The sequence below is a fragment of the Lonchura striata genome, chromosome 5, assembly GCF_050655825.1.
Source record: "Lonchura striata isolate lonStrDom1 chromosome 5, ASM5065582v1, whole genome shotgun sequence".
Lineage (NCBI taxonomy): Eukaryota > Metazoa > Chordata > Aves > Passeriformes > Estrildidae > Lonchura > Lonchura striata.
Window position 1 is genome coordinate 20,676,877 of NC_140707.1, and position 23,049 is coordinate 20,699,925.

The 23,049-nt window shown below is 61.0% G+C and overlaps 1 protein-coding gene across 1 annotated transcript; it reads right to left on the bottom strand.

Annotated features, from left to right (window-relative positions):
* Positions 1-4,055: 4,055 nt before the first annotated feature.
* Positions 4,056-22,940, bottom strand: B4GALNT4 (beta-1,4-N-acetyl-galactosaminyltransferase 4). Its single transcript, XM_021555994.3, has 20 exons — positions 22,642-22,940; positions 15,676-15,779; positions 13,987-14,097; positions 13,815-13,910; positions 13,528-13,618; positions 13,098-13,198; positions 12,735-12,802; positions 12,343-12,421; positions 11,047-11,113; positions 9,555-9,698; positions 9,280-9,389; positions 8,952-9,052; positions 8,618-8,700; positions 6,845-8,030; positions 6,430-6,737; positions 6,120-6,273; positions 5,737-5,809; positions 5,492-5,645; positions 5,151-5,277; positions 4,056-4,803 (listed from the first exon to the last, which is right to left on the bottom strand). Exons 1-20 carry the CDS (start codon positions 22,790-22,792, stop codon positions 4,689-4,691), a joined length of 3,423 nt encoding a protein of 1,140 aa, XP_021411669.3. The 5' UTR covers positions 22,793-22,940; the 3' UTR covers positions 4,056-4,688.
* Positions 22,941-23,049: the final 109 nt, after the last annotated feature.

Here is a 23,049-nt window from a genome sequence, read left to right on the forward strand (position 1 = left end):
AGGGAGACCTCTCAACCAGCCCTGACCACAAAGCCCCAGGCCACCTCCACAGGGACCCCCAGACCACTCAAGCCACTTTCCAGAAGCACTCTGGACCCCCATCTGGCACAGGGGTCCAGCCTGGAGTGGGGGCTCCTTGCAGTAATTCCTGGCTGAGCCCTCCCTGCTTTGCTTTTCAAATCAGCCGGGGAATGAAAAAACAACAACAATAAAAAAGGGGCGGCTGAGCGCCGCGGGCCCGCGGTGACGAACGCGGTGACTCAGGCCCCGCTGCCACCACAGGTACTAATTAGCCTCGCCCCAGCTGCCGAGCCACCCCATCGCAGCCAGACTGGGGACACCACGTCCCCCTGGCCCGCTGCGCTCGGGGTCAGCTCCCGAAATCCGCCCGCTGCCAGGCCACGCCGCTGTCCCGCAGCCCGGCTCACGGACCGAGCGGCTCATCCCTGACCTGAGCCGTGGCCGTTCTCAGCCCCTGCTCGGGGTCACGGTGGCTCCGTGTCACCAGCCGGGTGGTTTGGGGCGAGCGTGGCCACGCGGGCCTGGCTCTGTGGCCAGCCCTGGCTCAGCGCTTGGCGTCACCGCTCCGGCAGCGACAGCAGCGTTGCTGGGCCGGGTTTACAACGCCCGGCGGTGACACCGTGCGCGCTTCGGTCGGGGGTGAGAAGGGCGGCTGTGCCCGAGGAATGTGCCGCCGTCAGCAGGAGCCGCGGCAGGGGCGGGGTGTAGACCTGCGGGCCAGCGCTTTGGGGTGACAGTCCCCCGGTGGCCGCCCCAAACACCCCTTGGTGGCACCATCCCGGTGGGCTGAGGAACAGCGTGCGTAACCCACCTCCCCAAATCTGGGGCTTGTGGGAGCCCCCTTTTGCCCAGGGGGCCACCCCTGTGTCTTTTGGGGTACAGCACCCAGGAAAACCCTCGAGGCCCCCCCTGTTCTCCCACTGCGGCACCACCCCACGGGCGCACCGAGTTTGGCAGAGCTCGGCGGGCGCTCCCAAGCCTCGGAGCCCGGATGAATCATGGGCTCCCCCCGCAGCGGGCGGAGGGGGTGGATCGCTCCCTCAGCAAGCCAACACTTGCCCGCCGTCCCCATGCCAGGATCCTGGGGATCGGGGCCATCCCCGGGGGACAGAGGGGCTGCGGGGACAACCCTGAGCCCACTGGCACCCCCACCTTCCCCCAGCTCTGTCTCCCTCCCAAACCCACATTCCCCCACCGTAACACTGCCCTGCAGCTGACAACTGGAAATTCAGGGGTCCGGGGGGATTCAAGGATTGCTTAGAGCTGGAATGGGCAGCGCTTGCCTCATCGAGCAGTTCGTTAATTAGGGAAGGTCGGATAGGAGGGGGATACACCAGGGGCCTTAGAAACAGCAAATCAGCACAAAGTAAACTTTTGAAGCAAAATTGAGGGATTGCCGAGGGGATCCGAGCACAGCTGGAATGACACAGAGTGAAATAAACCCAAGCCGGGGTCCCTAAAACAGCCGCTGCCCACCCCCAGCCTGGAGACACCTCTGTCACTCCCCCGCGGGGCGACAGAGCCACATTCCCGGGAAGCCCCGGCTCCTGGGAGAGCCGCGTCCTCTCCCACCCCCCGAGCAGCACCGAGTGCCCATCCCCACGCCCGGGTCCCACCGTGCCCGCCGGGGCCAGCGGAGTTGTGGCGGGGAGTGGCCGCCGTGGCTCCGCGCAGCCCGGACACCGCGCACACGTGCCAGGAGCCACGCTGGGGACACCGAGGCACAGGGAGGGACCGAGGGAGGGAAAAGCCTCCTGGCCAGAGCTGGCCGCTGTTGGGCAGCCACCAGACCCACGTGTTGGAGCCCCAGACCGCCGGCACCACCCTGGCCAGTGGAAGGGGACAGGGTGCGTGGCAGGGCGAGTGACACCGGCTGTCCCCGGGGACCCGCGGTGGGGACAGTGGCGATGGTGGCCGCGGGAGTGGCCTGCACGTACCTGGCTGGGTGGCCCCGGAGGGCCGTTGTCCTGCAGCATCCTCGGGCGGGCAGGTGCACCCCTGGGTGCTGCGGGGTGCGGGTGGGCGCCGGCGTCTGCGGCGGGCGTGGGGCGCGCGGGCCCGCCCCGCACCTCGCCCAACCAGTCTCCTCGCCGGGGTTTTGCATGGAACACGCTCGCCTCCCCGCCGAGGCTGGGATCTCGGGGATCACTGGGGCTCCTCAAAATCTTCAGCACGGCCAGGGGTCCGCGGGGGGCCAGCCCTCACAGCGGAACCACGGCTCGGCCACCTTCATGACGCTGCCAAGAGTGTCCAGGGATCCCCACTGCCACCATGGCCATGATCCAATGTATCCTTCCCACCATATCCCCCTGAACAGCCAGCTCGGGGCACCCATGGGTGTAACAGGTTGGGTTTGGGGGTGTCAGAAGGAGAAGATGGAGGAGAGGCAGAGTTTGGGGGGCACAGACATTTTTTGGGATGCAGGGGTCTCCCCCTGGTTCACAGGGAGCGTTTGTGTGCGTGGGATGGAGCAGCAGCCCTTTGAAGCCAGATAAGCTGAGAGGGAGCGTTTGAAACGGGCCAAACCAGTTTGGGGGGGGGGGGTCACCGCTTAGCTCCTACCACCACTAACCCAGGCCCCCCACCACACCCCACACTCCCCAGAGAACGCCAGGAGGGAGCCCCCCAGCAGAACCCAGTGCAGGGCAGGAGGTGCCAGGACCCTCCACACAGCCACTGCTGTCACATGTGGCCTGTTCTCAGCCGGGGGTGTCAGGAGGTCCCTTTGCTCCCCCCCAAGCCTCCACGACCACCCCTCTCAGGCCCATGGCTGGGGCAGCCCCTCAGCGAGGGAACTCCAGGCTGGAGTTTGCCTCCACCGCCCGACAAGCCCCGACACCTTCCCGTGTCCCCGCGGGGCAGGGAGGGCCAGGGCTGATCCTCCAGGAGTGGGGACCTGCCCGCACCTTGCTGTCACCTGGGGCTCCAAGGCCTGGCCAGGGAGAGAGGCTCCCTGTGGCTCCTGCAATCCCCATGATCCCTGTGTCAACCCGTGGCCACAGCTCAGCCACCACCAGAGAAACAAACCCTCCGGCGTTGTGCTGCCGGCCCTGTCCCAAGCAGACACCATCAGCTGGCCCCAAACTGTCTCCAGCACCAGAGGGGATGGCACTGCTGGCACCAGGTCCCTCCCAGCACCAGCCCTGGATTTGGCTGGTGCCCACTCTGATGGTGGTGGCTTTTGGAGCTCTCCCGGCTGGGAAGCTGCTGGAAAAGCTGTGCCTAAGGCCAGGCTGGTTTTGGGATAGGACTGGTGGCCCGGGGGCCGTGGGGCCACCCGCTCTGCCCAGCCACAGAGCAGCTCCCAGCGCAGCGGGCACAGCCCTCACCCACAACAAAGCGTTCCCAAAGTGCTGCAAAAAAAGCAGGGAGCAGGGCAAGGAGAGGGGAGAAACAACTCCTGCCTGCCAGGATGCTCCCTTCCCAACAGAGCCTGAGGCCACAGGTACCAAATTTGGGACAACATGCCCCCGGCTGTGGCTGTTTGCTGATGGCACATGGGTGGCTGAGCCCTCACCTCAAACTCAGGATGCTCGGGGTGAGCCTGGAGGATGCAAATGCAGAATGAAACACCTGGAGGGAAACTCCAAGACTATTTCAGGGAGGAGCCCAGGGGATTTGAGACATGGGACCTGGCTGAGGAGCAGGAGCCCATAGTGGGTGGGACACGACAGAACCCTTGAGACACCCACCACAAGCAGACACAGGTGAAGGGGAAGCACCAGCACAGGGCTGGGACAGCGGTGGGCAGGGACAAGTGTGCCAGGACATGCAGGAGCACAGGGAACCAGCGCAGCCCCCCCTGGAGCTGGGTGGAGCCCAGGTGTGGGGCGGAGGCTCAGCAAGCCCGGGCGTGTGGCCGGGCATCAAACAGGGTGCTGCCTCCTCCTCCTCCCTGCATGGAAACAGCACGGAACGCTGCTGCCCGCTCCCACCACAGAGAGGGGACCCTCGGGGACCAGGCCACAAAGGCCAACCTGGCTCCCATGCCCGGCATCCCTGTCCAGCTGTGGGGGTGAAGGAGAAGAGGGAAATCTCAGCCAAGACATTGATTTTAATTTTTTAAGAATAAAAAAAAGACCAAACCAAACAGACAAAAACTTCCTGAAAACAGCTTCCTACCTCATAATTTCACAGAAATTAGCTTGGAAATGTCATCTGCCCGTACCTGCTCCAGGCTCTGCCTGTCCCCCCCAGCCCAGCCCCCCCCTGGCACGTGCAGTGCCAGCCTCAGGGCTCTGCCCCCCACCCACAGCATGTCCCGAGTGCCAGACCCCCCTTCCCTTCATGGGTCCTGGAAGGGGAACAGGAGGGTTTGGGCAGCCCCAGTGGGTTCTTAGCCCCTCCTCAAAGCTCAGCTCCCCAGCCTGACACCGGGACAAGATACTGGGTATTTTAGTGAGGGGCAACACAGGAAAGGGGCTGCAAAGGGATCCTGGATGCCACAATTCCACCTCCGGTATCCCCAGCCTGGCACAGACCCCCAGGACCCACTGGCACGAAGGAGTTATGAATTCATTGCTGACTAAATGAGACCCTTGAGAACCAAACCACCACCACCCCACCCGCTCCCCCTCCCCAGGAAAACCGCGGCAGGCGTTGCGTGGCCCCCGTGGTGGCACGGTGGCCGTGGTGGTGGGGGACAGGCAGGTGCCAGGGGTCGGGCGCTAGTCCTTGGAGGGCTTCTTGCTGCGGGTGTTCCACATGCCGCGCTTGGAGTGGTAGTAGTGGTAAAAGTTCCTGAGGCGCAAGCGCTCCACCTCCAGCCCGCTCTGGAGCACCCTGCGGATGGAGGGAAAGGGCTCAGGGCAAGGAGGGGTGGACAAGGGTCAGGGATGGAGGGAGAGGCCTCCCTGCAGATGGAGGAAAGAGGGATGGGGCTCAAGGGATGGAGGGATAAAGGGACAGGGCTCAGGGGATGGAGGAAGGGAAGGGATGGGGCTCAAGAGATGGATGGACAGAGGGACAAAGCTCCTGATGGATGGACAAATGGACGTGGCCTTCCCAAAGGAAAGTTTTCCCCTTCGCTGCCCCAACATCCAGCCCCCAGCCAGCTTGATGGATGTGCCCAAATCCATGTGGCTGACCGTGCTCCTGGGGGTTTACAGGCTGCAGGATCCCTGGCTCACCTGTCCAGGAGCTCCCAATCCTCCCCGCCCCAGCGGTCCCGGAACTCCTCCGTGTTCATCCCTCCCACGCGGTCAAAGTCCGACTTGTAGATGCCGAAGAGGCCGAAGCCGTTCACCTCCCAGTAGCCTGGAGCAGGGGGAGCAATGAGGTGAGGGGTGGGGGGACCCCCAAATGCCCATCTCATCCCCTCTGTGCTCTCCCCACCACCTGGGACACATGAGGATTCCCCATCCTAACCCCCAGCACGGGTCCATCCCCATCTGTGCCACCTCCTGCAGAGGTGCACCAGGTGACGGCCTGGTTTTGGGGTGTTCCCAGCTGGAAAGAGGTCCCTGCTCACCGTTGGGCTCCCGGGGGGAGCTGCCACAGCTCAGCCTCATGACAATGGGAGCGTAGGCCAGCTTCCCTTCCACGCAGTGCTTCCGGATGCTGTCCAGGATGTTGGCAGGGAAATGGATGTGCAGGTCGCACAGGAACACGATGCTGTGCTCGTCCTGGGAGGGGACAGACATGGGTCAGGGGAATCAGAGAGGAAGAGCCCCAGGAGAGAAGCCACAGCCAGAGCTGGTCCCTGTCCCCACTCACCTCCACCATATCCACACCGGCCTGGAGCCCGGCAGAGCGTTCAAAATTCCCCGTGCGCCGCAGGTATTGGAACCTGGGGAGACAGGACAGGGCAGGTAGCACTGGGGACAGACAGGGACACAGCCAGGAGGGGACACCGCATGGGGAAAGATGCCTTCTCAGGAAGGCCCAGGTGCTACAGCTCAAGATGAGGGTCCCTGCATAATGTCAAGTTTCTGCACCCCCAAATCCACATGGAAAAGTAGTTTAATCTCCCAAAAAGGAGGAGGGAGGGGCAGCGAGGCAGGGACTGTGCAAGTGGGGAAGGAGCAGCAGGTTGTCCCAGAGCACCTGTCCCACCTCAGGGAGCCCCCCAGACCCCAAAGCCGCAGGCTGGGAGTTACCGGGGCAGCCGGGCGTCCCGCAGGGCCTTCTCCACATCCATGTCCTCGCTGTCAAAGTCCACCAGGATGACGTTGAAGTTGGCGTCCCCCGTGGCCCCGTAGAGGCTGGCCATGTCCGAGATGAACTGCTGCACCCAGCGGGCCTGGTTCTTCACTGCCAGAAACACATCCCTCAGGCTCACAGGGGGGACCCACAGCACCTCCCCCAGCCAAACCAACCTCCTCTGAGGGGAGGAGATACCCTCATCCCACTGGAGGATGCCAAGGGAGCAGCACAGACCTCAGAGAGCCGCATCCTGCTGTCACCTACCTGGCACCACGAAGTGCACCATGACGTCCTGCCTCCAGCTGAGCCGCAGCGGCCGGCATAGGACAGATTTTCCATAGAGGATGCTCCAGGCACTGGGCTGGGGCTCGGTGGCCCCCAGGGCCAGCCCGTCACGGTTGGCCTCGGTGCTGTCGTCCTGCTTGCCCTGGTGCAGGAGGACGTAGACATACTCGGAGAGCCGCACCGTGCGCTGGCCCCGCTCTGCCAGCTCCAGCTCCAGCAGGTACCGGTTCCCCCGCGCCGTGTCCCGCCGCTTCTCCACGTTGATGATCCTCAGGAGGGTGTAGATCCTGCCGGGAAAAGAGAAGCCTTGAAATCGCCATCATCCTGAGCTCTGCTTCCCACGATCCAGGACTCAACCCCCTGAATTCCCACCGGCATCCCACTCCCTGCGTACCCCCCGTTCTTCTCGTTGAGCCTCTCCATGTACTGGGCCACCACGTCCACCACCTCGCTCTCGCTCAGCTGCAGGTTTCCCGACACGTTGCAGCGCAGGTCGTTCCAGTCGGAGCGCAGCAGCTCGAAGTCCACGGAGCTGACGCTGAACGTCCGCTGCCAGTTGATGGAGTCCTCCAGCCAGCCCTGCTGCAGCTCCCCCGCCTCGTAGGAATAGTCCGACACCTCTTCCTCCTCATCCTCCTCCTCCTCCTGGCCCTTCCCCTCCTCCTGCTGTGACGCCGTGGTTTCTGACACCTTCAGAAAGGACGTCACCCTCGTCCCCTCGGAGCGGGTGGCCTCGGATGAGTTGTAGTCGGCAGTGGCTGCTGTCCTGCCTGGAGCAGGGGTCGTGTCCTCGTGGCTGAAGAGTCCCTCGGTCCCCAGGGCGAGGAGGCCGGGCAGCACCCGCTGCTTGGGTGGCCGGTCCCACCTCCTGCCGCTCTTCCGCCTGGCAGGGTCCCTCTCCTTGGAGATGTTGCTCAGGAGCCAGGGGCCACGGCGGCCGGGGACGGCCCGGAGCTTGCTGGGGGCGATGGGGTGCTTCTGCGGGGTCCTGGAGCGGAGGTGGACTCTCTTCACAGGCTTTGGATACAGGAAAATGCCGGGGAAGGCCAGCTCCTGGGCCGGGGCTTTGCGCTTCCCGGGCTGCAGCCGGGTCACGTAGACCTTCTCCTGGGTTTTCCGGGGCTTCTTGTCTTTGCTGGGAGCTGCTGGCCTGCCGGGACCCGGCGTTTTGGCTTTGCCACCAAAGATGGGCACGGAGAGGTGCGGCTGGAGGCCCGGCTGCTTTGGAGACGCCGGCAGCCCCAGCTCATCCTCCTCGCCCTCATCCTGGGGCAGCCAATGGAGCGCCCGGGCCGGGCCCCGCTCCAGCGCGGGATCCCCCCGGAGAGCGGCCGGGGGGCTGTACGTGCCCCACGTCCCCAGCTGCCCGGGGGTGCCCGCCTCGGCCTGCGCCCGGCCCCGCTTCCGGCGGAAGCCGTAATAGTCCAGGTCATCTCCGTAATCCCCGGTGAGCGGTGCGGGATCCTTCCCTTTGGCTCTGGGTGCCGGCCCAAAGCTCTGCTCCTTGGCCTCAGGAGGGGCGTCTGTGGGCTCAGGGCTGTCTGCTCCTTCCTCTTCCTCCTCCTCATCCTCCAGGAAATCTAGGCAGCGAAGGCAGAGATTAATACCCTGAGGCCAAGACGAGGAGGCAGAGCCTGATCCCAGCAGGAGGAACCTGTGAGTGGCTGAGGTGAGGGAGCAGAGCTGGGGCACCAGGGGATACCCACAGAGGGCTGGCAGCTCCAGTTGCTGCCATTTATCCCCCATCTCAAATCTTAGCACCAATCCCACTCCATCCAGGAGCAGACCCGACCTGCCAGGGCTTTGACAAGGTTCAAATTGACCAAAGCAGGCTCTGAACAGCCTCTGGTTCCCCAGGAGCACCCCTAGGCTCCATGGACATCCCCAGATTCCACATTGGTCTGGTTCCTGCTGCCCACTGCCAAGACCAACCTAAGAGGTGTTGGAGGGACGGCAAATCCCAGTCCAGTGTCCTGCTTCCCACAACCCCACACCGCCCTGTTGTCATGCCAAGCAGAACGCTTGGAGGGGTGCTCCGAGGGATGCTGCTTGGCACAGCCCAGCCCTCCTGGAGTCATCCCAACGAGCCACAGCTCCGAGGGGATGAGCTGCCAGCAGCGAGGATGCCGGGAGCTCGGCCCCGTGCCCAGCGGTGCCAGTGACTCACTGTCAGGGCCAAGGAAGAGAAACGCTCGCTGCCGCGGATCCTCCTCCTCCTCATCCATCTTCATGTACTTGTAGAACCCAAACCTGGGGGTGGGAGAGGGAGGGTGAGGGCCCGGGAGAAGGGAGGTGCGAGTGGATGTGTGCGGGGAGGTTCCCAAATGCAGGAGCACTGCCAGCCCTCAAGCTGCTGCATGCCTGGGAGATGGGGAGAGAGCCAGCCTGGGGTGGCCCTTCCATGGGGGACAGGGACACGTGGCTGAGGCTGCATCACTTCAGCACTGCTGACATCAGCCCCCTCTGCGCAGCACCCCAGAATCCCAGCCCCCAGTACCTACTTCTCCAGGTAGAGGGGGGATTCCCTGTAGAAGCACTTGTTCTCTGTCTCCATGTGAGTGAGGCGTGTGAAATCGTTGGGATACACGAACGAGAGGTAGACCTGGCAGGTAAATGGTGCCATGTCACCCCGAGGAGCTGGGGACCCGAGGCCACCACCAACACCAAAGTGACCCCCAGCACCTTAAACACAGCGATTTAACCCCAGCCCTCTCAGGCTGAGCCGTGCAAGCTCAGCCCAACCCTCCAGCAAGGGATGCTTCTTGCTGGATTTTACCCCGGGGAACATCCCTGCCCAGGGCTCTGCCATGCCCCCGTGGAGTCACTTACAAACTGCAGGCCCTGGTAGCGGGCGATGGGGAAATCCTTCACCACGTAGGTGGGGCTGTAGGCACAGGGCACCAGCACATTCTCCACGTGGGACGCCTCGATGGCAGGGGCTGCGGAGAAGCCCAAAGCATCCCAACGTGTTCCCACAACCCCAGCAGAGATGCCTCCACTCAGATGGGCAGAGGGTGGCAGGGAGGACCCAGGTGCCCACAGCAGCCTTTTTCCTCCTCCAAAGCCCACCAGGGATCAGCATGGATGCATCCTCAGGCACTTACTGAGGAAGAACGTGTCCCTGGGGTCAGCCTTGAGCATGTCAGCCCCATGCTCGTCCTGCTGGGCCTCCCAGAGGTGGCTCCCACTGTGGCTGGCCAAGGTCTGCGGGATGTGCTCCACGTGGTTCATCTTCAGGGATGATTCATCTGCGGGACAGGGCCAGGATGAACACCCCCGGCCACACCAGGAGCATCCTCCAAGGGGCTTTTCCCAATCCCTCCTGCTGCTGGGGAAGGCAATGTTGGCCTCCCAGCCATCTCTGAGACCCTGTGACTAATCAGCCTAATGATTATTGCATCCACTAATGAGGATGAGAGCACAGCTGATCCTAGCCAGGCCTCCTGCTCTGATTACCACGGCTTCAAAAACGAGGGGATGCTCAGGGATGTAGCTCCTAAGGACAGAGGGGCTAAACCTTAGATGTCCTTCCTGCAACACGAGCTGGTTTGCCTCCTACCCAGGGATGAGGGTGGCACGTGTCACCCTTGGCCACCAACCAGCCCCCAGGCTCCCACAGGAGGTCACCCTGCTCCCATCACCTCGGCCATGTCCCAAGCTGCCTCCCATGGGTGCTCCCTTCCCTGCTACAGAGCCACAGGGAAGCAGAATCCCCCTTCCCAAGCCCCAAATTCTTCTTCTTGTGGCAGGGAAATGCTTCCCAAATGTGTCCCTGCAGCCGGCTGGGGTTAGGCTGAAGCCCCTGGAAAAGTCTAGAAGGAGGAAGGAAGGATGGAAAGAAGGAAGGAAGGAAGGAGCTCTGCCTGCTGTTGGCAGCCCCCAGCAGGGATGGGCTCCCCAAGGGTGACATGGCTTTGCCTCAGGGTGCTGCTGGGTCTGAGGGAGCTGGGAAGCAGGAAGGAGAAGCAGGAAGAGCCGGTACTGAGGGACAGGGATTTATCTGCACATCATCCATCTCATGGGCACCTGCATCAGCAGCACTGGCACCCCTCATCCCTCTTCTCCCCACAGATCCTGCCTGCTGCCTGCCCCCTCCTCCTTATCGACACCTCCCAGAGCAGGAATGATGGCTGCTCCCGCTCCGTGCGGAGCGCCAGGGCAGGACCCATCCATCAAGGCCTTTCCTGCTGCCAGGGCAGGGGCAGGAAGCAGAAGATCTATAGATTTAATTAAACCTTGTGCCATCCATCCCCACTTCCACGACAGCTCCTCGTAACTCAGGGCCAGGCCCTGAAGCCAGAGGGGTCTTGGCAGGCAGGATGAGGCTGGAGCACCAGCAGAGCTGTGCTTCCATGGTGTGCTAACTCCACATCCCATTTTTAGCAGCATCTCATCTTGCTCCCAGCATCACTCCTACCCACTGCAGCCCCTGCATCCCTCCTTACACCAGGCAGAAATCTAGTGGGGGGATTCAGAGGCTGAGATGTGCCCCCAGGACCCAATTTCCCAGGTTCTGCTTTCCTTCCCATCTCTCCCAGCACATGCAGCCCCTGGAGAGCCTGCTGGCTGTGGCTGCAGGAGGCACCTGGCCCTTACCTGTGTACAGGGAGATGTAGGAGGAGTCAATCACCTCAAACTTCAGGCTAGGGAGGAAAACTCGCCACTGGGAAAAAATAAAAGGAGATGGCGAATGAGCAGGGGGGTGGCAGGGGTCAGGATGCAGCTGCCCAACCCCAGCACCCCAGGATGGGCCGTCCCTGTACACACCTCCCAGAAACTTCCCTGCAGAAGAAGAGCAAGAGAGAGGGCTGATCCTGCCCCATTTCCTGCAGGGTTTGGGATTATCAGGGATTCCTGCAGGGTTAGAGAGGAAAAGGCTCCCGTGGGAAGGATAGAGACTCATGCTGGCTCCCTCTGGTACTGTCACAAGTCCTGTGACCAAAGGGCTCCTTTCCTCACTCCAGTGCTTTACAAAGAAGACTTTGCCTTGATTTAAGAGGGTCTCCAGAGCTGCCTGCCCTGATTTAACTCCAGCATTTTAAAAGCCAGTCTAGCCCTTGTCGGGACAAGCCCTTCAATGCCCCCGGGGTGAGGCACATCAGGGTCCTGCTTTTGTTGTGGATGTTGTTGTTGTTGTCTCTCCCTGCACAGCTGAGAGGTTTTTCTGAACGGCTGAAAGGCTTTGCTGCCTCCCTCCAGCAAAAACATCCCATCTCAGAAACATCTCCCCCATCTATTTATTTTCCCCACTATTTGTTTTCGCCCAAAGAAATGCAGATCTTATCGGGATAGAGGGGATGGAGAGGAGGGAGGAGGGAGGCAGCCAGCGAAGAAGGGGTGCTGCCAGCCTCCCTGATGCTTTGTTGGCACCAGTTTGATTCCAGTGATTAATGAGTTCTTGGGAGAAAGGAAACCTTTGCTAACGAGCCAACATCTTCCCCTCAACCAGCCTGAGCCCCTGACACACACTCCAGGCTTTGCCAGGGCTGTGCTGCCAAGGCAGGCAAGTTCAGATTCGAAACCCATGGTAATTCCAAGGGGGAAAAAGAAGAAAACATCGAATTGCTCCATTGCCTCAGCCACCTCTCTCCCACTGCTGGGATGCAGTCAGCAAGGTGGGACCTGCCTGTCTGGGCTCTTCTTGCCCGTGAAAGTCCATAGCAGGACCTTCAGCTGCCCAAAGACCATCAGGAGGAAAGGAGAACAGCACTCCATGCATCCCAGTGCTGGAATGACCAGGGAAACGGTGACACTGACTTGTCCCCACTGGCAGCCATGGAGGGGGAAACCTGGCTTTTCTCCAGGATAAAGCCCTTGGGGGACACACATGGGAAAAGCCCTGGCTCTCTGGTCCTGGGAGGAGCCTGGCATGGGGGGTGGGCATTTACTCACCCCAACTTCCACGTGGTCCGAGCCCCGGTCATCCTGCTTATGGAGCAGCTCAAAGTAGTAACGTCGGGAGGACATGAGGCTGCAGGGGAGGGGACACAGCGGTCAGAGCCCAGGGCCAGCCTGGGAAAGCCTCCCTGTCCTGCCCACGGGTGGGTAAAACCTTCCTGAGGCAAGGAGATGGCGAGCTGAGGAGGGCGCCTGCTCCTCCATCCCACTGCTGAGGGCTTTTGCGACATCCCTGTCCCCACCTCGTCACCTGCCCTTTCAAACCATGGATCTGGGGTCCATCCCAGCCCCAGGTGCCTTTAGAGAAAGGACCGTGGCCCAGGGAGGTCAGAGGCAGCAAATCCAGGACTCCACCCCCACGAGATGGTCCCCACGGAGACACTCACCGCAGGGGCTTGGAGACCTGGGAGCTGAACTTGGTGAACTCTCCCGGCGCCGTCCACTCCGTGCCCAGCTGGGAAGGAAGGAGGAGCGTGAGAGCAGCAGGACACCACACCAAAGCCCACCAGCTTCCCATTACAGGAATTAACCCCAAGAAAATCTGGGAATAAGTATTAAATCTCCTGGTCTTTGGCAGCTCCAACCAAGAAAGGGACCAAGGGGCTCCTCTGGAAGCCAAGCCAGGCCTGGCCAGGGATGGGAGCAGGCTGAAACAGCCTGGCATTCCCAAAGGAGCAGAGAGGCAGGAGAGCTGCCCCCAGCACAGCCACAGCTGCATCCTTCCCCCTGGAGCAGAGGTACTGCCATACCTTGCCCACAAATGCAGCCAGTCGGGAATTGGAGGGACTGTCATCAGAGCTGAGCCAGAACTCTGAGTTGTCGTCCGATGCCACGGAAAACTGGAAATCCCCTGCAGAGAGACACGGAGAGGGTCACCACGAGGGACACAGGGACTGTGGAGGCATGAGTTCAGTCCTGCTGCCTCATGGTGAGATGGGGAACAGGGATGGGGCCACCCCAGACCTCATGTCATGGCTCTGTCCTGCATGGGATCAGGGCTTTGCTTCCCTTCAAAGCCACAGGAAAAAGGGGCTTTGCTCCAGAAGGACCCTCCTGCCCAGGAGTCTGGATTTGGGGACCATCTCCAAAAGCCTTTCTGTCCTCCTGTGGCCAGGAAGGGGAAGGGCACAGCGTCTCCACATTGCTGCGTGGGGGAAAAGACCACACTCCATCACTCACCATCCTTGAAGGGATGGATGTAGCCAAAAATCCTCAGCCCATAGTTCTTCCACTTGGGAGACACAGCCAGCTTCTTCACCGTGGTGCGGGTCTGCCGAGGAGACGGGCGTGGATCACCTCCTCCACGTTACCCACAGAGGGTAGCCATCACCACCCACCTCTCCTCCAGCTGGGAATCACCTCCCCAAGCCAAGCCCTGCAAGCCAAGGCCCTGAGCAGCAGTGGACACCCAGGGAGGGATGGGTGGACCCTCCCACCAACTCCTGAGCACCGGTCCTGGGACTCACGTGGGGGAAGAGCGGGAAGTGGAGGTTCTTCCTCAGGTGCCTCACGGCCCCGCCACACCAGTCCTCGAAGACGTGCAGGTTTGCCTTCCCTTTGTACTGTGGGAGAAGGGAGGGAGCTGAGTGGGGCTCCTCCTCCTCCTCCATCCCCTCCCAGGCTGCTGCCCGCACCCACCTGCTCGTTCCAGGGCAAGGCCTGCTTGGTCAGGTTGAGTTTGGGGTGGGTGCTGGCTCGGTTGGAACGCTGGCCTCTGGAAAACCAGCCATCCACGTCCTGCCCGTCGCTCTGTGGAGGCACAGAGGGAGAGGTGGCATGGGTGAGCAGGGCCAGCACATCCTGTGCTCGCGGGATGTCTCTGCATCCCTGGCACAGGCTGCCCAGAGAAGCTGTGGCTGTCCCACCCCTGGGAAAGTTCAATGCCAGGTTGGAAAGGGCTCGGAGCAACCTGGGCTAGCGGAAGGTTTCCTTGCCCATGGCAGGGGCTGCATCTAGATGGGCTTTAAGATCCCTTCCAACCCAAACCATTGCAGGATTCCACGATCTGAACACCTCATTTTGAGCCTTGCCAAACCAAGGTGAAAGATTTCACGGCTCATGGCAAAGGAAAGCAGGAGGAGACACAAAAATACTGGCAAGGTGTCCCAGGCAGCAGTTTCAAAATGTTCCAGCTAAACTTGTTTCCCTTCCTTTGCCAAAACTGCTCCAAAACAGTGAGTTTTCTGTTCATACAAAATGTTTGGCCAGTCTTGGGGACTGCTGGAATTTTGGGCTCTCTCTCAAAAAGCACAGAGGTGATCTCTACATCCTGAACAAAGGCAGCAGGATGCCTCTCCACTCTCCGTCTTCCTTTAAAGGGGATTAGGTTAATCCCATTGCTTGTATCTCGGTAAATTAGAGATTAAGTGAGCATTTACCTGCCTCCAGCTTGCTGATGGGTGACAAGGAAGAACCAGGCACTTCTGGGGCCCCTCCAGAGCATTCCCCTCTTCCTCAGCTTCCCCACAGCATCATCTCCCTCTTCCTCCACCCCATAGGGCAGGCACAGCACTGTCACCACAGCACAGCCCGTTTGGGCGCACAGTGCCAGGGAAACAATTAGCAAACTGCCTAAACAAACTAATTAGAGCCCTGGAGGAGGGAGCAGTGCCCTTGGAAGACCTCGTGAGGGAGGGTTTTTTGTGCAAGGCTTACTGGAAGTATTCTCCCTCCTGCCAGGAAAAGCCAGGATGCAATTCCTGCTGTGACCTCTGTCCTTACCAGCCTGTGCCTCCTCTGGGTACCTGAGGTTCCTCCTTTGTCCATCTGTCCCTTATTTCTGAGGAGTGACCCACTGTTGGGATAGGGCAGGGAATACCCCGTGGCTCCCCCTTCCTGCCATCCCGCCTGGCTGCCCTGCTGTGAGCCCTCCTGGTGACAGCAGGTTGGACAGGGACAGCAGGGCCTTCAACAGGGCCTTGGAGACCTGCTGGACAGCGGACAGCAGGGTGTCCTCGAGGCGACAATTCCAAGTGCCTCCTGCTTGGAGGCTCCACCTGGGGTGTAGTGGTTCTCCACTCCAGGACAGAGCAGGACACACAAGAGCACCTGGCTTTGCACAGAAAAACAGGAATTGCAGAGCAGATGAAGCTGGGCCCTTCCCAGGGAAGCTGTGACAGGGCACATGGAGCACAGTGTGGGATATTGGGGGGATTATCCCACACAGCTTCAATGGGATACGAGAGGGTTTATCCACTGTGAGGGCTGCTGGGCTGAACCAGAGGTTCTGATGTATCCCCCAAATCCTTGGATCCCCTCTCTGGACAAGACTTGGAGCACTCTGCTCTGAGAGCAGTGACCACCACAGGCCCCTTCCCGCCCCGTTACCATCGGATCTTCCTCGCGGCTCTCGCTGGAATCCTCGGCTTTCCTGCGCCGCGCCACCGCCGGCCGCCTCCCGGCATCCGTCACCTCCCCCGGCCTCTCTCCATCTGCCAGGGGAGCACAGGGGGTCACACCACAGCCCCCCACCCCAGCACCTCTTCTGGGAACACCCCTCTCCCCGGCACCGGGAAGGGGAGGTGCTGGCACTGGGGGACAGGGACACGGAAAGGAGGGTGACACGGGGGGACCCTGGCTGCAATTTCCCTCATTCCATTTGCACTGAGCAGCTTTGCAGCAGCTCGTCAGCAGCAGGTTTAATTACACTCCCCACAGCTCCCAGCCCTTTATGCAGGAGATGCTGGGAGAAGCTGTTGGGGTCTTGCACCCCTTCCATCCTCAGGGATGCATCCCTGCTTCCTGCCCCTCCAAATCCCAGCTCTCCCAGAGCTCTGCCAATAGCACACCAGCCCCAAACTCTGCCAGATATCATCCCCTCAAACCACATCCCTCTTCAAAATCACTCACATCAAAACCTTGCTCCCAGACCCATCAGCTCAGTTACTGGGCTGAGTTAATTATCCCCAACTTTTGACTCCCCTCTGCAGCTCCATTTCCTTGGGCAGGGAATTTTCAACTACTCCCACTTCCTCTAAAAGAACAGTGCAGACTTGGAAAATGTTACTTTGTGGGGGGACATCCTCTTTTTCTGCCATCCCCAAAACCCAGGGGGATCCACAGTTCAATCCAGAGTCAAGGGAAGCTCAAGGCACTGCTTGGAGAGGTGGGTGCCCAAGAGCCACCTCCACAAACACCTGTGGCTCCCCAAAAACCAGCCACCCCCACGTGGCAATGAGGGTGCGCCGAGCAGCGACCCCCCACCATGGGACTTGCAGGAAAGGGGTCACAGACCCACTCCCAAGGGTGCTGAAAGACATCCCAGTCCCTCCACACCCTCCTTCCCACCACCAGCTAGCCCTGGGGGCTCCCACTCCCCAAAATGGGAGAACCTCGGGGACTGCCAAAGCAAGGGAGGGGCTCAGGGTGCCTGGAGCCCCCCGCCACACGCCTCCCCACCATTGGTATTCCAGCGGCCGCGCAGCCGGCGTCTCCTTGGAGATGGCAGCACAAATCCCATCCCCACGGCAGGGACAGGAAATTAAGCTCTAAAGCCCCTTCTTCTGCTCTCGGCCATTCTTCAGCCCCTGGCAGCCCCAGCTCGCTCCTGGCAGCTCCCCAGGCTGCTCCCTCCCCTCATTCCCGCAGCCATCCCTCTTCCCTGGGCAGGAGGGTGATGGGGAGCGGGACGGGAGCCAGCACAGCACACATGGACAGCGGCATTCCCACCATTCCCACCGCGCTGATCCGAGCATCCAGCACGGCCACGAGGAGCTCAGCGCTCCCAGGGGACCTGCCCAGGGCTGGGAGGTGGGAGTGGCTCTGTGGTACCCGCTCAGGGAATTCTCTCCCAGCCTTGGAGGAGATAAACCTGCCTCCTGTGGGATCCTGTGGGATTTGCCACGCACAAAATTCCCCGCATGGCAACCTGAGCCAGCAGCATCCCTGCAGCATCCACAGGGATGCTGGATAGGCCATCCAGCTTCACTCTCCTCCGTGTCAGGGCTGTGAATTGGTGAGAGATTATTTGAATAAAGTGGGTAAAAAACAGGAATTAATCCAAGATGGGCAGGCTCATCCTTGGAGCTCTCAGGTCCCAAAGCCACGAGCCCCCTGCTTGCTCCCCATCCCTTCTGAGGGGCTCCCACATCCAGGGAGGGACAAAAGCACCAACAACACTCCAGAAAAGACTTCTGGGCTTCCATGCAATTCCCTGGCAACTTAAATTTTGTAAAGTGACTTCTGGTCAGGCTGTGGGGACTTGGGATCCAGTGCCGTGGGGATAAAGGGTGGGGATGGGCAGTGTCTTGTGCCAATGAGCATCACTGCTCCCAAAAATCCAGAGTTCCTTTGGTCCCAGCCACAGCCCTGTGGGAGGAGCAGTTCAGAGGTAGGAGAAGAGGAGGAGGAAGGATTCCAGCTCCTCCCAGCATCCCACCGGGATGCAGAGCAGCACTGCTGTGTCCATTCCCTCTCTCAAGGACCAGAGAGGGCAGGACAGGGAGAGGGAAGGTCTGAGGACAAGCAGGGACCACTGTGTGGGATGGGGATGCTCAGGGAAGGGATGGAAGCACTAAAAGCTCTTCCCTGGAGCGACGCTGATGCTTTGGGAGCAGCGAGGAGGGGGCAGGAAGCACAAACCATGGCACAAAGCAGCCTCCAGACAGGGAGCCAGGATCCTCATCCTGGGGAGGAGGCCAGGGATGAGAGTGACCCAGGCAGGGCACGGAGCGATGCCTCCCATGGGAGAAGCGCATCCCTTTATCCCAGCCCTGTAACTCTGCTCTCACAGAGAGCCTTTCACATCCCTCCTCCTGCCCAGCTCCAAACACAGCCCTTTTCTTCCAGGCCGGGGTTTCTCCTGGCCCTTTTCCAAGCCCTGCGATGTGGAGGGGGGGAGGTGACATTTAAACCCCGACTCAGCTGCAGCAGAGGTGGTGGCGGTGCCTTCCTTAAACCCAGAGGTTCCATTCCCAAATTTTCCCCCTCGGAGCAGGAGCATCCCTGCAGGTGCCTCCTAACGAGGTGTTAAGTAATTATAATTAGCCAGAAAGGAATCAATATCACAAATCCCACGGGGAACAGAAATCCCAGCCACAACCCCTGGACAGAGGAGGGTGGCACGGGCTGGGTGACAGCTGGTGGCACCACTGGGGCCAAGGGGAATGGGGTTTGTGACCACCATGGGGGCACGGGACCAGTCTCTGGACACCCCAGCCCTGCCTCCCTCGGGCACTGCTGCCTGCTGGCACCTGTCACTGCCTTGCCGAGGGAACTGAAGGAGCGAGGGGGATTTTTGCTGCCTCCTCCATTCCTTTGCTGCTGTTTTCCCCCACTCCGTGGCAGCCCTCTCAGCTGGAGCCATGGAAATCGATGCGGAATCGCTGTGGCTGGCGATGGAGCTGCCATAAGACCACTCCAGCTGACAAACACCCACCAGGAGAGGCAGCTCCGACACCTCCATGCTCACAATCAGCATCTGAAATCCCTCCTGGGATTGGACAGCTCCCAGACCTCCCCCATTTCCCTCGCTGTGCATCCAATGCCCCTCAGTCCCACCTGCTCCAGCATCAAAGAGAGCTGGAGCAGCCCCCACGAGACCCTGCTCCATCCCAACAGGGATGATGCTCAACCCACAGCCCTCAGCACAAAGATTTGGCTTCCTGGGATGCGGCCGCTGGAGAAGATCACCGTGAAATGCTGGGAATTTTAGGGTGCATTTCACCCCAGAAACGTTCCAGCCTCTGAAGTCCACATTGCCTGTGGGGTCACCATCCCAGATCCAGCTTCCCAGCCTCTTCCAGCAGCTGGCTCCCACCTGGCTCCTCACCCAGCCAAAATCCCTGTGTCCTGCCAGTGCCGAGGCCACTGACACCCCAGGGGGCTGCTCAGCCCTTCCCAAGGAGCAGCTCTGGAGAGCCCCAGCTGCAGGCACAGGGAAGGGACAGAGGGGAGATCCACAGCAGTACTGGGAGGGATAAAGATTTCAAACACCAATGCAAAGAGCTCCTGGTGCTTGGGAAAAGCCATCCCTCACCTCCCCTGGCTTCCCAGGGACAGTTTTGGGGACCCTCTGGGTGCCAAGGGGGCTGGGTCACAGCCAGGCTGGGGGCAGGTACCACTCTGGGGTGGCTCAAAGCCACTCGTGCCTCTGAAGAGCCACATTTTTGCCCTTGAAAAACCCAAACCAGGAAGTTGCCAAATTTTTCCCATTGGGCACTTCAGAGGAGCAGGGAATGGAGCCTGGGGCAGTCTGGGAAAGGATTCCCATGTGGAAAAAGGAGCTCAGTGACACCCAAACTGGCCCATTCCTCCAGCTCCAAACTTTGCTTTCAGCAGCAGGGATGGGACTTGCTTTCCCTGGCACTGGGACCCCACGTGGGTCCATCCAGGGAAACCAGCCTTGCCCAGCAGGGATAGGAGAATGGGGTGATGCCAGCAGAAGAAAAAGCAGCTCCCAGCCCAGTCTCAAATCCCACTGCCCTTCATCTTCAAAGGGCTCTCCTCATCCTCTTCCCTCCCTGCATCCCCGACAAAAAGGATGAGCCCCACAGGAGGCTGCAGCATCCCAGGCTCCCAATTCAGATCAAAGGATCTGCAGAGATGGATCCCAGAAGGGACACATTATCCCAAACCTTCTCCCTCCTGCTCTCCCCAAAGACTGGTCCCTGGGGGGAGAGCAGCCAAGGACAGGACACAGAGCACCCATCCCACCACTGCCTCGGGATCAGGGAGTTTGGGAGCCCTCTGGACCATGGCACAGGGGTGCCCCAGGCCTTGCCATGTGCAGCAGGCAGACAGAGCCCCATTTCATCCCTGAACTGCCTTTAGCACCCATGAGCACCCATTCCATGCTCCCCCAATCCCCCAAAACCTCACTCCATGCTAAATCCCAAACCCCACAGCCCTACAGCGAGCCCCTTTAGGGCTTTATTAACATTTTTTCCCAGTTCTTTTTTCCCTTTTCATCCTTTCCCTTCCCACCTGGCGCATCCCCGTTTCCAGCTGGGAGAGCACCGCAATGGCCTCATTATTTCCAGTGAGGAATCCGTGTGTTCAATTAGGCAGAGAAGGGTAATTATCTACTTGGAGAAGATGAGGAAGAGGAGGGGGTGTTTTATCAGGGACCAGCACAGCTCCCAGCCCAGCCCCTGGATGCTCCAAGGGCAAAGGGACACAGGGAGCCCTGGGATAATCCCACTGTGCTCCCAACCCCACCTGGCTGGGTCTTCCCCACTTTACAGCCCCCAAAACTACCTAAAAGCCTCATGACCTGCACCTGCAGCCTCCAGAGCGTCCAGCTGCTCACTGACATCCTGTTTAATGAGTAATTAACCTATTTTCTTGTTAATTAACCGGGCAGCACCCTTGGCACAGACAGACAGGTCCTCGCTCACGGTGGCCAAATCCAGAAATCATCTCCAAACTCCTTTTGGTGCACAGACCCTTGGGGTGATGCTTTTCCCCCAGACCCTTGCAACAAGTCTTTTCCTTAACACAGTTTATTTCCTATGATCTATTGGGGTTTTTTTTGTTTGTTTTAGTTTTTTTTTTTTTTTCCACTCCATTCCATCTAAAACACTCCCTGCCTCTCCCACTCTGGCAGCAGCAGGATGAGGGTCCATCTGTGCATGGCCAAACCCTTCCCTGCCCTCCACCCAACCTCATTCCACCACCTCGCATCCAAAAAGGCCCGGTGGGACCTAAACTCTGCCTTTCCCACACCTTCACCCGGGCTTTAGGTGCCCACTGGAAAATCCCAGTGCAAGGAGCATCCCAGCTGGATCCAGCTTCCCCTGGAGAATCTCCCACCTCTCCACACCTCAGCCAGGGAAGGTGCCCGTGTTCCCCACGGCAAGGGGCAACATTTCCCCCACCCAATGTACTTTCCCATGTCTCTTCCCACCTCCCACCTCCACCAAAGCCCAGCTCCCCTCATTCCCAGTTTGCAGCCATTGCACCCCCTCCTTTCCACAGAAAAACCTCTGCCTTCCCCCCGGAGCATCCCGAGGAGCCAGCTGGGATGCAGGAGGGCTCAGCACCTGGGAACATCCCTCCCTGTGCATCCTCCCCGCAGGAAGACACGGCTCACCCCCCCAACACCCGCGGGGACCCCGATGATATTCCCAGGGATGGGGACAGCGATCCCAAGCCGTTTTCCCCCTGCCCGAGGCCAGACATGGCCGTCCCGAACACCGGGACAGCGGCGGGGCCAGGGGGAAGCGCCTCGGGATGATGGTGGGAACACAGGGAAAACCCCCCCGGGAACACCGGGCAGACCCTGCGGCTTTCCCAGCACGGAGGATCCCGCAGGGAACCGGCGGCCCCCGGCGCCCCCGCCCCAGCAGCCTCATTTCCTGTCTCGCTCATTCGCGTTATCCCGATTTTACCATAAGGCCCAAAAATTTGCAGGATCATGCTGCTGCTCCGCTCGGAAACTTTGGGTTTTCCAGCCGAGAGGCTTTGCCAACCTCCGGCACCGCTCCGACCCCCTCGGGAAAGCCTTTCCCTCCCTCCACGGGCGCTGAATCCCGTCCCCTCCTCATTTTTTAGGACAAAACGCGCTGGGCGAGGTCGGTCCCAGCGAGAACGCCACGGCTCGAGTTTCACCCGGCAAATATTCCGAGTGGCTTTGTGTGTCCCCGGGAAATCTGCCACGGGAAAACCGGGAGCGACTGGACACGAACCGAGCCTCAGGGCACCTGTCCCTCCGGAGCATCCCGCAATCCATCCCAGCCGCTATCCGAGGGAGGGAGGGAGAAGAAAGGAATTTTGTTTTCTTTACAGTAGAGAAGTACAGGCTGAGAAAGTGTTGGGATGGGGAGGGTTGGGAAAGGATGAGAACGTTGGGAAGGGATGGGAAAGAAGAGATTGTCCCTTCCAGCAGCGGCGAGCGCCTATAAATGGCCTCTTTGTCATCTCAGCCAAGGTAGCGGGTGGAAAAATGAGGACGGAGCGGCTCCAGGGGGGCGATGAACGCCCCGGCCGGTTTGGGGACCCTCCTGGGTGTCCCCTCCTGCCGACGGTCCGACGCCGGGGCGGGGAGCCCACGGAGGGGTCCCGCTCGCGCCAAACCCACGCGGGTGACGCGGGACAGAACCCAGCGCTGAAAAAGGGGGGGCTCCGGGTCCGCAGCGTGGCGGGGGGACCCTCAAACCCCTCGGGGACCCCGAAACCCCAGGTACTCTGAGAGCACAGTGCGGGGGAGAGCCCCGGCACACCCTGGGGATCCCCAAACCCCAGATGCTTCGGTACCCCGGAGTGGCGGAGGAGACCCACCACCCATTAAAGACCCCCGAAGGCCCCCGGGGCCCCGCTCCGAGCGCCGCCGGGGACACCCCCCCGCCCCGTTACCTTTGCCGTAGGCGAAGGGGAGGCGCAGGGCGCGGCCCTGGCGCACCAGGCTGATGTGCAGGTAGGTGAACCAGGCGGCCGAGGTGAGCAGCGCCAGCAGCAGCAGCAGCTTCAGCTGCTTCCGGAGCTTCTTCACCGGGAGCCGCGGCATCCTGCCGCCCGCATCGCCGCCGCCGCCGCCACCACCACCGCCGCCGCCGCCGGGCTAACCCCGGCCCATGGGGCCCCCCGCCCGTCCAGCCCGCGCGCTCCGGGCCGGCCGCGGGGCGGCTGCGGCTCGTGGGGCCGGGGCTCGGTGCGGGGCTCGGCGGCCCCGGGCCCGCCGGTGCATCGCCCCCCCGCGCCGCGCCCGCGGGGGGAATGAATGAGCGGGCGCTGCGCGCGGCCACGCCCCCGCCGGGGAGCGAC